The sequence below is a fragment of the Eptesicus fuscus genome, chromosome 22 (genome assembly GCF_027574615.1).
Source record: "Eptesicus fuscus isolate TK198812 chromosome 22, DD_ASM_mEF_20220401, whole genome shotgun sequence".
Classification (NCBI taxonomy): Eukaryota; Metazoa; Chordata; class Mammalia; order Chiroptera; family Vespertilionidae; genus Eptesicus; species Eptesicus fuscus.
Genome location: NC_072494.1, coordinates 12,962,713 through 12,976,161, shown reverse-complemented (window position 1 = coordinate 12,976,161; position 13,449 = coordinate 12,962,713). Strand labels below are relative to the sequence as shown.

The window sequence follows — 13,449 nt, the reverse complement described above, 5'->3', positions numbered from 1 at the left end:
ATCGAACCGTGACCTCCTGGTTTATAGGTCAATGCTCAACCGGTGAGCCACACCATGCCGGCTGGGCCTGATGCACTTTCTTGAGACTTGGATGTGGGAGCCAAATCCAGTGTAGAAAGTGCTGGAAAATGGGTATTTGTACTTGCTAGTGTGGCTATGGGTTGTATGGTTCTGGAGTTGCCAGCTGTGGCAATGGTTTCCTAGTTCAGCAGGCAGCTTCCTGAGCCAGCAACTCCCTCAACAGCTCAGTTCTATGGCATGGATTTGGGAGTCGATTCTGGACTTAGTTTCTTTAGCTAGCCAACTTCCCTCTTCCACTTAATATCTTGTGATAAATTCCTGTTATAAACTTGTTAAATAGAATCCCAGACTGCAAAGCTGAGTTGTTTTGTTCATTTGTTTTTCTTTGTGTTTTTTTAAAAAAATATATTTTATTGATTTTTTACAGAGAGGAAGGGAGAGGGATAGAGAGCTAGAAACATCAATGAGAGAGAAACATCGATCAGCTGCCTCCTGCACGCCCCCTACTGGGGATGTGCCTGCAACCAAGGTACATGCCCTTGACCGGAATCGAACCCGGGACCTTTCAGTCCGCAGGCTGACGCTCTATCCATTGAGCCAAACCGGTTTTGGCTGTTTTGTTCATTTGATGGACAAAATTAAATGGTTGGAATTTTATCTTTGACCTTAATTTTATTGGATGTATCTCCCCCAAAGCTAGTTTTGGACTATCCTGTTCCCTTTTGCATGCTTTTCTATATGTGATGGTCGATGACCTTATGTGGGACTTTTCCCAAGAATTATGTTTATGTGTCCAATCATAAAAATAATTGTTTCCATCTTCACTGACCTATTTTATTGGAACAATTTCATGTGCCAATTCATACATCCTCTCTCTATAAAAAGAGTACTATAATATTAATAAGCACCTAGCATCTAATGCATATATGCTGAAGCTTGTAGGCAGGCACAGAAAGGGCTGGGAGAAAGTTTGCTTCTTTATCAAGACATCAGTCCTAGCCCTTCAACAAAAAAGCACCACCCCACGATCTAAGTCATGCTAGTCTATTTCCTGACATTTCGTGACAACTCAATAAATGTCAATGTGATGTTATTGAGGCATCACATAGACTCTTTGTTTCTTGAGTTGCCTTATGGGCTTATTTTTACCCTAGAGCTTACTGACACTTTGCTCTGAAAAATGGTCTCAGACATCTCAGGCATCCAAAGTGCTGGTTGGAAAGGCACTGATGTACCAGGGCAAGGCTGTGCTCAGTAGTGTGAAATGAGAATATATTCCTGAAGCGCCTTCTCTTCATCCCTGGAGTTCTGGTCCTTCGTCTAGACAGAGCTACACAGGCAGGTCACTGAGAGAAGTTAGACTCCAAGCCAGGTGGGTAGGGTTCTGTGGCAAGAGCTTTACAGTGTGCTGGCTGCCCAAGGGCATTTTGTTTTTTGCTTTAAATGTTTTTATTGATTTCAGAGAGAGAGGAAGAGAGAGGTAGCAACATCAATGATGAGAGAGAATCATCGATCAGCTGCCTCCTGCAAGCCCCCTACTGGGGATTGAGCCCACAACCCGGGCATGTGCCCTGACCGGGAATTGAGAACTGTGACCTCCTGGTTCATGGGTCAATGCTCAACCACTGAGCAACACCAGCCGGGCTTGTTTTGTTTTCTTTGAAATGCAGTAGGGAACAAGCATTTCTGAAGAAGTAAACATTCTGTCTCAAATTAGGAACTAAAAAAGAAACTTGTTTATTGGGGGGCAAGAGGATACAAGCAATATAAAAATCAAAAGCTTATCTGGCTTTATTGGCTTTTCTTTCTCTTGTTCAGTGGGGGTGGGATTTTATTTGTACATTTTTTTTTAAGGGTCCCGAATCTGCTCATGAAATTCTTATACAGGGGGAAGCTGTGGGGCACATATTCCTTAAGGGACCCATTGGGAGAACTCTTATCAGGACAAAGTGACTGCTCACTTCCTTCCCTTCTGCTTCATGTGTACTACGAAATAGTCATTGCATGCGATGGTGAGCCCAGCAATTAGCGAAAAGAAGCTCTGGAAGCCCACTCTGCCGTCTCGGCACTGGTCCAGGTCCTTCATTATTTTGTCTACAGCCAGAGGGTCTTTTTGATTCTGAAAAACAAAAGCAAAGGTAAGAAAGACCAGTCAGTGGTTGCAATGACTCACTTCTTTGATTTGTACAGCTGACAACCATGAGTATAATCTCTCAATGATCAGAATTCTTGTTTTAGGTTATAAGTGATCTTTGGAAATCATCTAAATGGATTTTGCTGTCTTGAGGGAGCATTTCAGTAAATTGTAATTTACTTTCAACTAGGAAAGAGGTTTCCATGGCATTTTTTTTTTCTTTCATATAATGACAGGGACCTTAAAAATGGCTTATTCTGTGCCAGAGAAGGTGGACCCAAGCCTCCTCCTTCTCAATCCATTGCTCTTGCCAGTTAGAACCAGCGTGGCTTTCTGACTTGTTTTGCTTCCAGTTCAGTTATTCCCACAATTTTTAAAATCACGAGATTCTGCCTAAGAACCACCCGAAACTCCCCCATTTTGTAGCTTAAACTTACATTCTCTTAACAAACTTTTATTCCTGATAGTCAAGTCCTTTAAATATGAAACGCTTAGGAAAATATCTCAAAAGATTAGGGAGTAAGTTTCAGATCACTGTTCTATGGATTTTAAGGAGGTGTTGATGATGTCATGTGGTGTGCTAGGTTTGGAGAAGATAGGTAGATTGCCCTCATTTCTCTTCATTTCTTGGCACAGGGCAGGCCAAGCTAGTGTGGCTTCATATCCTGTTAACCATGTAAACTTGAGTAAGTCACTCTTAGTGAGCCTTCATGTATCAGCTATGAATGGAGGAGGTTGGACTTAGAGGGTCTCTAACATGGCTTCCATTCTTAATGAGTTGGTAAATCTATGCCATCCTGTCCTCTTCACTGGATTCCTTCAAAAGGAATATGTGTGATGGAGTCATAAACTCCCCATGACTCTCAGTGTCTGCTATGAATGCATAGAACCGAGATGGGCAGGCAAGATCCTTTTTGCTTGTTCTTTCACCTTGCTTCCATGGTGACTAGCTTGATCACTCCTTTTTGGAGTCATGATGGTTAGAAGAACTGGTGGTCTCTCCTACTGGATCCATGCCATCAAACAGAGAGGGAAATAAGGCCTTTGAGAAGTGTAAAAGGTTCCAGTATTTATGAATTGCACTGATTGTATACCTGAGCAGGCAATGGACACTCAGTGTCTCGAGTGGGCTAGATGTTTACAAATTGCACTCAAAAATCCCTAAGGTAAAGCAGCAGCATTTCCTACCCAAGGACTGCCAACTCCTACCCTAAGCAAACAACTAAAATCTGCTGCATGCAGCCACCTCTACTTTCGGTGGGTTTAAGTCAATTCTGGCCCCACCCCCAGCTTCCTGGCTGTGGTCAGAAGGAGTCAGTTTGGATGACAGAGGAGTCAACTTTAGAAACGAAATGTTCTGTGAATGCAGCGAGTGTGGGTGTGTCTGGAATTATGACTCCATGCCTGGCATTCATTACATGGCATGTTCAGTACTCAGTGCTACATACACCCTGGATGTGTCTCAAGCCAGAAAGTCTTTAGGGAGGAAGGGTCTGTATCTCATGTGATATTTATCCCGACTTCTAACTTATGCAACAACACGACTAATGAGTATTTAGTGTACTGAGAATGCCTTTGTTCACGTGATGGGCGGGCTTACAGTAAACATATTTTGTCGTTGCATTTTATGGCTGCCTAGAAGAATCTCTGAAAGTGAAACTGACCTTGGAGAGAATTACATCCAGCCCTCTCATTTCACAGAAGAGGGAACTGAGGCCCAACAATCTAAGGCAGTCTGCCCATTGTTAACTAACTCCTGGCCTGGGGCTGTAGCATAGGACTGTACAAAAGCAGAGCAACAGTGCATCCTAACCCATTCTGGGACAGCACTGTGTTAACTGCAGCTCTGAGAGACTAGTTAGCTATTTATATCTGTTTATTTAACTGGTATTGACGTGTAAATCATAGTGTGCTACAAAAATCCTGCATTTACTGAGTCAGGAGTCCAGGGGCTTGACTAACGTGGTATTGTCCAGGCAGAGGACAAGAGGCCTTTTACTGTCACCTCCCTTCGCCTTGTAGAGGCTAATGCATTATTCCACACCACCCTCAGGAACGATCCTTTCAAGTGACTCCAGTTGTGGCAGGGGAAGGAGGACTTGCATTTTCACCTAATATTTTGTCAAGCCATGTTTCACCTTCAGTGAAATGCAACAACTCTCTTGAGGGCCCGCAATGTAACAGGACAACTGTACCTCATGGCTAATGCCCTGAGTGATGTGTCTGAGCTGATGGCAGTGTCCTCTTCCCGTCTTCACGATCCCTCAGTCTCTGACAAAGGTGAGATATAAACTCAAGCTGTGCTCCTATGTTCTCGGAGCATTTTCAGTATGAAAGGCCATGATTTCTGGAGTGATGCTTGGCACCATTTCTTCAGTTTAGAATTGGGGAAAAGTTTAAGAGCTTTATCTGAAGGGATTTAAGAAGGGCAATTCAGGTTGCTCAAAGCGAATGTGACCAGGTGGCATCTCCAATGCCAGGTTTATGGACCTGAGGCCAACCAGGTAGCCTTAGTGGTGATTCTTGTGAAAGGCTTTCCTGCAACTCAGTCTCAACGGATGCAGAGGACTCCTTCTAACCAACACCTCGGATTATAGTTATTGGTGTGCAGTCTTATTTCACTTCCCATCGTAAGCTCCTTGAGGGCAGGGGCTGTGTCTTCTTTACCTTGTTTCCCCTACAGTAGCTTACAGACAGTAGACGCTCAATAATGTTCAATAAATAAATAAGTGAATGAAAACACCTTTCTAATAGGGACCTCCACAGGGAAGGGGTGGAAGGAAGAAGGGAAAGGAACCAGGGCCTAGAATTCCATGTCTGGTTCTTTCTGAGCCTTTCAATACTTACTTCCAAAAACCCAGGGAACTCCTTTTCCATGAGTACTCTTAGGTCCTCCTTTGTTAAGTAGCCTTTATCCCCAGCAAACTTGTGAAACGTGAACATCATGGTTTCCATGGCGTGTTCCATTTGAGACGGCATTTTGGTGAGGTCTGTTGAAACATATTAAAAGATATGAAGAAACAGAGTTTACACTAACTTTTTTTTAAAGTTTTTAAAATAGATTTTTAGAGAGAGAGGAAGGGAGAGGGAGAGGGAGAAATATCGATGTGAGAGAGACACGTAGATTGACTGCCTTCTGCACACCTCCCTCCTCGGCTTCCCCCCGGCTCCCCAACACACACAGGGGAGCAAACCCACAACCTGGGCATGTGCCCAGACTGGGAATTGAACCAGCAACCCTTTGGTGCACGGGATGATGCCCAACCAACTGAGCAACACCAGCCAGGGCTACATTAACTTTTAAGCTGTAAGTAGTGCCAGTCTTTCGAGAATAATTGGGAGGAGGGTGATTAGATCATCCACTTGATTCTTTCCAGCTGCAAAATTCAGTAAGTCTAAGAACCAATTCACCCCTGGTTTTGGGCCTCCTGCTGATGGAAATAGGACCACAGGTATTGATGCTCTGAATGAGGGATTCATCTAGTTGCCCGCTAATTCTGCATAAATCACGGAATGAAAGTAAGACCTCTCATCATTGGGAAAGGCAGGATCAGTATCCCTCTTCTTAATGGACAAAGCACCTATTGAAAGAATATCTGTTTCATCATTTCTCTTGGCGCCGGTAAATGGGACTCTCAGATATGGTGGAATACCAGCAACCCACACAGTCAAGCCTGGTGAGTAGGGACACTTCAGCCCTCCAAGCATAACTGGTAACCTGGTTCAGTCTAATCCTAAGGCTTAGAAATCTGCTTACAAATGAATTTGGCCTGCTGGGTATGTATTCTTTACTAAAACTTTGAACTTGTTAGTGATTGCAACAAAGACATTTATTTGCATCTTTGGTAGTAAATGCAGTTGTCCTACCTGAATAAAAGCTACCCAACGTTCATTATCTAGTTCCTTGAGAAGAAGTAACAGTATAGCCTAACCCCTTTGATATATTTTGGGCAGCAAGAACAGAAGAGTTACTTTCACAGTCTGGGGTGCAGTAGGAGAGCAAGAGCTTTCATCACGAAGAGTTTAAAAGAAAGAAAACACGTCAGATTATATTCAGGTATAATGATCTGGGGGGTACATGTCTCATTAAGACCCAGTGCTTAGTACTTGATAGAAGCTCAATGGGTTTTGACTTCATTGGGAGGAATGCTTTGGCCAGAATAGAGCCGCTTTGGCTAACATCACCTAAAGTCACTCCTGGATAGGAAACGGGTGAACTTGAAGGGAGGCTGTAACATACCGTTCCCTAAAGCAGCAACAACAAAACACAAGAACGGGTTGTGAGCACAAGTTAAAGGAGGGGCTAGCACCTTCCCTTGCTAGAGAGTGGCCAATAGGAACCCGAGAAAGGCTTTCGGTCTGGCTTCTGCTGCTGACAGGTGTGTTTTCAAAACAGACCCCTAAATGCTATCTTTTACGGAGGAGAAGGTGGGGTTGGTGAACATGAGGATTGAGCAATTACACTTAAGAACAGTAAATTCTACCCCTTACTACCCAGAAAAGTACGTGAACCAGCACGCTAAAGAATGTGCTACTCTAAAGAGTGCTGTAAACCAGAGTGGGGCATGATTCATCTGGAGGGCGGTGCTCTTGGAGAGAGCGGCACATTCATGCTCACGGTCCGCTTGTGAGGTTAACTCGACGGGACCAAACACACCCTTTTCCCTCTCTTCCTAGGCCAGTGATGGCGAACCTATGACATGCGTGTCAGCACTGACACGCGTAGCCATTTCTGATGACACGCGGCCGCATGCCGAGGATGAAACATTTGCTGCTCCTGAGGATGAAACATTTGCGACTAGAGTCTTGGAGTTAGTTTTTTCCTCAAAGTGACACACTACCCAAGTTATGCTCAGTTTTTTGGCGAAGTTTGACACACCAAGCTCAAAAGGTTGCCCATCACTGTCCTAGGCAGTCGGGTCTGGCTCGTCCCCATCTCCCCGTATGGCTTCAGATGGCAGCGGGCTGGCTTGGCTGGAGTCAGCCTGGCCTAGATCAGTTCTTGAAGGCCAGCAACTTAAGACTCAGCTGAGTGAGTCACCTATGGGAGAAGGATGTGGGATCCCATTCCAGTTCTGAAATAACTCAGGAAAGGTTTAAAAATACCTGTGCCCAAGAGTAGAGTACAGAGTGTAGAGCACAGAGTTCTTCATGACGAATCCCCAAAGATCCCAGAAATTGGAACGGGCTGTGGGACGCCCAGTTCACTTCCTTCACGGGGCAGAGCAGAAGGAAAGTGCCCTGCAAAGCCAGAGTGAGGAGCCCTGAACTAGGAGCCAGGCTAATTTAGGAACTTCCAAGAGAAACGGGTGGTAAGCTGAGGACATTTTGGCCACCCTTGACTATCTTCCTCAAGAGGGGGAAGACAGACCTAACCGGTTTGGCTCAGTGGATAGAGTGTCGGCCTGCAGACTCAAGGGTCCCAGGTTCGATTCTGGTCAAGGACATGTACCTTGGTTTCGGGCACATCCCCAGTAGGGGGTGTGCAGGAGGCAGCTGGTCGATGTTTCTCTCTCATCGATGTTTCTGGCTCTCTATCTCTTTCCCTTCCTCTCTGTAAAAAATCAAATATATATATATAGAATAGAGCTGCTTTGGTAGTAAATATATATAAATAGGAGGAGGACAGTCTGCTCTTAGTCAGCACTGAGGTTGTTTCAGGTCCCAATCCCACCCCCTCCTCGTCTGTGCTCATCACAAAGCAACAGAGCATTCCTCTCGGAAGCCACATCCCTGCCCCACTGGACCCCTCCCTTCTCTTTCTCTCCAGTGTGTTCAGCAAATGGGCTGTAAATACAGCAGCCGGCTGACTATTTGTCTTACATTTGCCATAAGAATGAAGAGCAGCGACTAGCCAGGAGGTGTAAGGTCCTGAAGGTAAAAATAGCTTTGAAAACCAGATGAGATGCCCGCTGTCTCCTCAGTAACCTGGGCCCCAGAGGGCGCCGACCAGGGCTACGAACCAGTTAACTCTGTTTTGAAGGAAGAGCCAGCGCATTGGTTTTACAGTAAGATGAGGGAGAAGGGGAAATGTGAGGATTAAAACTGTTCTCTCGGTAGCGGACGGGTCTTGCAGCTCTTTCCAAGAGCAGCGGTTGCCCCACTGAGTCAGCGCTGCCAGCCCTCCCATCTTGGGCGGGGAGCCTGCAGGGCGGGGCCGACGGCAGGGTGGGGCTGACTGACTGCAGCACTGACCATCGGTTGCTAAAGCAGCAGTTCAGGGACTTGAACCTGGGGTTTCCATCCCCTCCACCCTCACGCTCCACCCCCTCTTACCTCCTCATGCAGTAGGGGGTGGGACTCTTACTTCTAGCTTGGGTACACTTTTCTTTTTTTCTTTTTTTTAAAATATATTTTATTGATTTTTTACAGAGAAGAAGGGAGAGGGATAGAGAGCCAGAAACATCGATGAGAGAGAAACATCGATCAGCTGCCTCCTGCACACCCTCTACTGGGGATGTGCCCACAACCAATGTACATGCCCTTGACCGGAATCGAACCCGGGACCCTTGAGTCCGCAGGCCGACGCTCTATCCACTGAGCCAAACCGGCTTCGGCATTGGGTACACTTTTCACTGGAGGGCCTTGGGCCTGGGGCTAAGGGGCAGCAGTGTCCTCTCTGTGCCCCAGGCCACCTCCTCCTGCATCTGAAACACTCACTTATTTGTTCACCTGTCTGTCTCTCTACCTGGGATAAGAACCGTGAATCATTCCGCTCTATCCAGAAACACTAACTAACTGTTTGCTAAATGACTGAGTGAATGAATCAAGTAATCTCCTTGGCAGGTGTGATCACCCGTGTCTGGGTTGCCAACCTGGTAGCTCAAGCTGGGCAGGAGGACGGGAGAGCTGGGAAGGGCTGGGAAAGGGGCCCAAATGGGGCCGCCTCTGGGTGAGACAGTGGAGTACAGAGAAAAGCACATTCCACACGCAGAGGAAAAACATGCGTCCTGCTAAACAGGTCTGGTCAGACCCAGACGTGACTTCTCTTTCTCTTCTCACTCTTGCGTTTTTCTCTTTGTGTTGGTCCATCCCAATTTCTACTTCATGCCTCTCCGGCTCTGCTCTCTCACTGTGAGCTCCACGGAATGTAACTGCCTCATTGTTCACTCATTTTTTTTTATTGCATCATTTTATTCTGATATCTGTATATTTCCTGTTTGCCCGGACAATAGGTCTTTAAGAGTGGAGGTTCGGAAGTCCATAGTCTCTCTGTGTAGTTTTCTCTAAAGAAATGATTCTGGACTCCACACATGTAGAGAATTCCATTTTCCGTTTCCGGAGCTCTTACACTTTGCATGTCCTGGTCATGTGTCAGAGACAGACAGACACATGCACATACTAATTACACAGTGCTTGCCTTTGGGAGGTCCCCCGGCTAATGGCATACTATTTAAAAAGATGTCATAACCTCTAGTTAATTGTGTTTGTTTCTTTTCTCACTAGATTGTGGGCTCCTCGAGCAAAGTCCCGGTAGCTAGCACCCTGTCCCATTAGAGGCAGCGTAAGAATCAGTGAGAATGAAATTGATAATAAAGTCAATTTCGATGCTCCCAGGAGTAGCAGGGAAGCAGGAGGCCTCCTTACAAAAGTCCTGCTCCTGAGCAATCCCAAATGTTAGCTCTGGACCCATGCCCAGATCTAGTCCGTAATTTTAAAAAGGATCCTTCCAAAGAGCAAGAGGTTGGATTTACTTTGCTTGTCCATACTGTCGTTTTCTTACAGCCCACCCGGAAAATAACTGGCAGGGTGTCACTAAAAACAAACATCTATTATTTTAAATGTGTTTGAGGTTTCCTTCCTTTTGCTTCAGAGATTTTGAAACGAACCTCCCCCCCCCCTTTTTATTTTTGGAAAATTAAACCCAGAAGACATTCTTGAACTTGATCCCCAAAGGAAATTAAGAAAAAGGGACTTGGGGCAATGGATCTGGATCCAGCCTGTGTCTCCCACGTTCACCAAACCTAAAACTTGCCCAATGAGAACGTGGGCAACAAAGGAAAAGTTCCAGGAGCTACCCAGTAGGAAGAGAGAATGCAGAAGCCTCCTTCACCCCAACGGTGTACACCCATCTCCTATTCCTTAATCATCCTGAACAGTCAAATAGCCATTGTGACGGCTGGTAGTAAATCCGTTGGTGGGTAGTAAATCCGTTGGGTGGTAGTTATTTCGTGAAGGGCTAGGAAGTGCTGAACGTTGTCAGAAATAAATCATTCATTCTTGTTGCATTGGATGCGATATTCCCAGACTGTTGCGTTTGCAAGAAAATGAAAAGCTTAAAAAAAAGATCCTAAAACTTCTGGCAGTCCAGCTTTCCCAGCACTCGGAGTGCTAATTTATACATTAGAACCCTGAAAAGATTCCATTGTTTCCCCCAACTTTAAAAGACGGGGCTGCAGCCAAGGGCATACCAAGTGGGTGGCGCTCTTACAAAGTCACATTTTTTTGGAACTGTCGGTGGAAAGCAGGGAGGCACCCAGCCTCAGCTCCGCCCAGGCCGAGGCCTGCTTTCACTGGGGTTGCTTGCTTGAGTGGCTGGCCAGAAGCCAGACCTGGGAGGAAAAGGCTCATCTGATGTGGATGCAGGAATGCAGGAAACATCAGGGAAGAGCATCCATCACCTAGAAATCAGGATGCTTTGTGCCCAGTGGACTCTCAAGAAAATTTGAGGAACTGGGATAAGAAACTCCAAATGGCGGATCAAGGACCGTGAAGGAGGTAGCTTTGGGCCATCGAGGAAGGTATATACCATTTAGAAAAGGTGATTAAGTAGACGCTGGACAGGAGTCTGTGGGGGCTGGACAGGAGTCTGTGGGGGCAGGGTTGATGGAGAAATTTCAAATGAGTTCTATGAACTCATTCCTGCTCCAACCCCTGGCGTTATCATTTGCAATTTGCTGAAACACGTTGGAGGCAAAGATCTTTGAGAGGGCGTTTCCATGAACCTGGCCTCACCTGAAGTGCAGGATATAAAAATCCATTGCTGCAGGTTGAAACTCAGACTGGCTGCAGGGGAGTTTGTGTGTGTGTGTGTGTGTGTGTGTGTGTGTGTGTGTGAGCGTGCGTGCGCCTGGGTGGGCGAGTGGAATTCTGCAACTGTAAGCCTTTTTAACAGAAAAGCTGCCTCCCCAGCGAAGCTGACGCAGCCTGCCAACAAGCGTGAGGCAGATAACCCAGCAGCGGTCTCATGATGGCCTTGCCCATCTAATTGCAGCCCTTATCCATAGTTCACCTAAGAGAGACCTTCTCTCCTTCAGATTGCCAGCCAGTCCTGGGGTGACTCACTTCCTCTTGGAAAATGCCCTCTCAGATGGCACAGTTCCCCTTTCCCTCCAGGGAGTGTTCTGTCCAAACCATCTGCAGAGAGTAGCCAGAACCGTCAGGGCCACACCCACATGGTCTCACAGCTGAGTCACAGGCCTCCATCCACTCGGAGAATCCTGGAGCCCTTTGTGCTAGCCACGCCCTGCAGAATGCTCCCAGCTCCCCGCAGAGAGAAGGGGTGGGGGTGGGTGGGCTTAATGGATTCCAGAGTCTGGCCTAAAGCTGTGCAGGGTCTGGCCCCCAGCCCTCAGCGGGTCTTACCACGCCCACCCAGCGGGCAAAGTCCTGGTTTCAGTTAGGTGGGGCCCAGCTGAGGCTGGAGAGTGCAGGGTCCAGGGCTGGAGGAGGCGCTATTCTTTTGGCCAAGTTCAAGGGTGGCCAGATATCCAGCACATCTCTATCTCATTGCACTGGGCCAGATTAATTTGGGTTGGAAGGACCTTCGCCAAGGCTGTTCTTTCCCTATTTCTTTTTAGTTCCATTTGTTTAATTAAGGTAGCAAGAGGGGAAAACCCTTTCAGCAGAGAAATCAACCTAACACAGTCCTCTCGCCGGCCCCTCCCCCTGCAAAACTGCTTTATAAAGAAATCAAATAGACCTCCCTCCCTCCCTCCCTCCCTCAGCAGTGAGAACCTTCACGCCTAGCAGACAAACAGGAAGCACAACCTGAAGCCTCAGGGCCAGGGGCTGAGGGGTGTCCCTTAGGAAGGGTACCCGCCAGCTGCCAACCCGCCCAGCCCTCCCCAGCCGACCGCAGCCCTCCCGAGCCTGCCCTGGCGGCCCAGGCGGGGGAGGATTCGAACAGCTGGACGGAGGTCCAAGATGACCACAAAATAACACGCCGCCAAGACAAGGGGCCAAAAGCAGGGGTTCGTTTAACTTGGGGAGTCTAGTCGAAAAGAAGGCAAGTGGGAGTAAAGCAAGGGAGGAGAGATCGGACCTCGGGGCACCCACACCTACGTCCTGTACGAGTCCCCCTCCCCGGGTCCGCCGGAATCTGGGGAGCGGTCGCGCCAGGGCGCTGCTCGCCTCGCCCGAGTGTGGCCAGAGCACGGATTCCCCCCCATCCTACCTCCACCCCCCGCGCCCACCCCCCAGGCGCTGGGATACCCCCGCGAAGCCTGGCGGGTGGGCCGGAGCGGCGATCAGGGGCTTTTCCCTGGGCACCGGGTCGGGGGCCGGGGCAGGGACAGCCGGGAGCGGCGGGCCGGACTCACCTTGGCGGGAGGCGCGGCAGGATCGTCGGCTGCTGGGAGGCGGCTGGGACGCGCGGCCAGTGAGCGGAGCGCGGCGCGCTGGGAGCCTTAGTAGGTGGGGGTGGGGGAGCAGGAGGAGCCGGGGCGGGTGTCGGATCGGCTCACACCGCCCCTCTCCTCCCGCCTCTTCCTGCCCCCCCACCGCCCCGGGCGCCGCGCTCACACCCTCCTGGCCCGGAGGGTGCGTAGGGACCTTGCTCCTGGCCTCCGCCCGCTCCCAGGGACAACATTATCGTAAACTTCTCGAGCCCTCGGGAACGTTTCGGGACCTCCCCACCCTCGGCCGTGCCTTTCCTCTCGGGCTCGGTTTTGGAAAGAGGGAGAGTGCATGCGGAAATCAAAGGATCGAGCGGTGCCGCGGGCGGGGCGCGCCGGCCCAGAACCCGGTCGAGGAATTGTTTTCTAGAGGACCCTGCAGGGAGGGGCCCGCGGGAGCGCGTCCCCAGCGACTTCGAGGTCTGCGCCCCGGGGTCTGCGGGCATCTCCCGGAGAAGCTGAGCTCCTAGCCCCCTGCCTGCCCCGCGGGGGTGGGGAGGGTGGGTGCTGTGGTCTGGTCAGCTCCGGGGACCTTACACACCCTTGGTTGAGAGGGATTTATTCCTTTTAGCGTGTCTGGCTTCTCTGGGTCGCTAGTTCAGCTGCAGTTGTTGATAACTGTTAAGACCTGTTTCAGAGCTTCCTTTTTCATCCTGCCTTTGGCCTGTTAGGTCCTCA

The 13,449-nt window shown here is 48.6% G+C and overlaps 1 protein-coding gene across 6 annotated transcripts; it reads right to left on the bottom strand.

The window, feature by feature from the left end:
* Window positions 1-1,739: 1,739 nt before the first annotated feature.
* S100A10 (S100 calcium binding protein A10) lies at window positions 1,740-13,051 on the bottom strand. 6 transcript variants are annotated; one of them, XM_008147257.3, is made up of 3 exons: window positions 12,697-13,051; window positions 5,003-5,145; window positions 1,740-2,140 (listed from the first exon to the last, which is right to left on the bottom strand). In XM_008147257.3, exons 2-3 carry the CDS (start codon window positions 5,132-5,134, stop codon window positions 1,979-1,981), a joined length of 294 nt encoding a protein of 97 aa, XP_008145479.1. In that variant the 5' UTR covers window positions 5,135-5,145; window positions 12,697-13,051; the 3' UTR covers window positions 1,740-1,978. The 6 variants fall into 6 exon arrangements, with proteins under 6 accessions (XP_008145479.1, XP_054567655.1, XP_054567652.1 ...); XM_054711680.1 differs by lacking the exon at window positions 12,697-13,051 and adding an exon at window positions 12,440-12,458; XM_054711677.1 differs by lacking the exon at window positions 12,697-13,051 and adding an exon at window positions 10,905-10,923.
* Window positions 13,052-13,449: the final 398 nt, after the last annotated feature.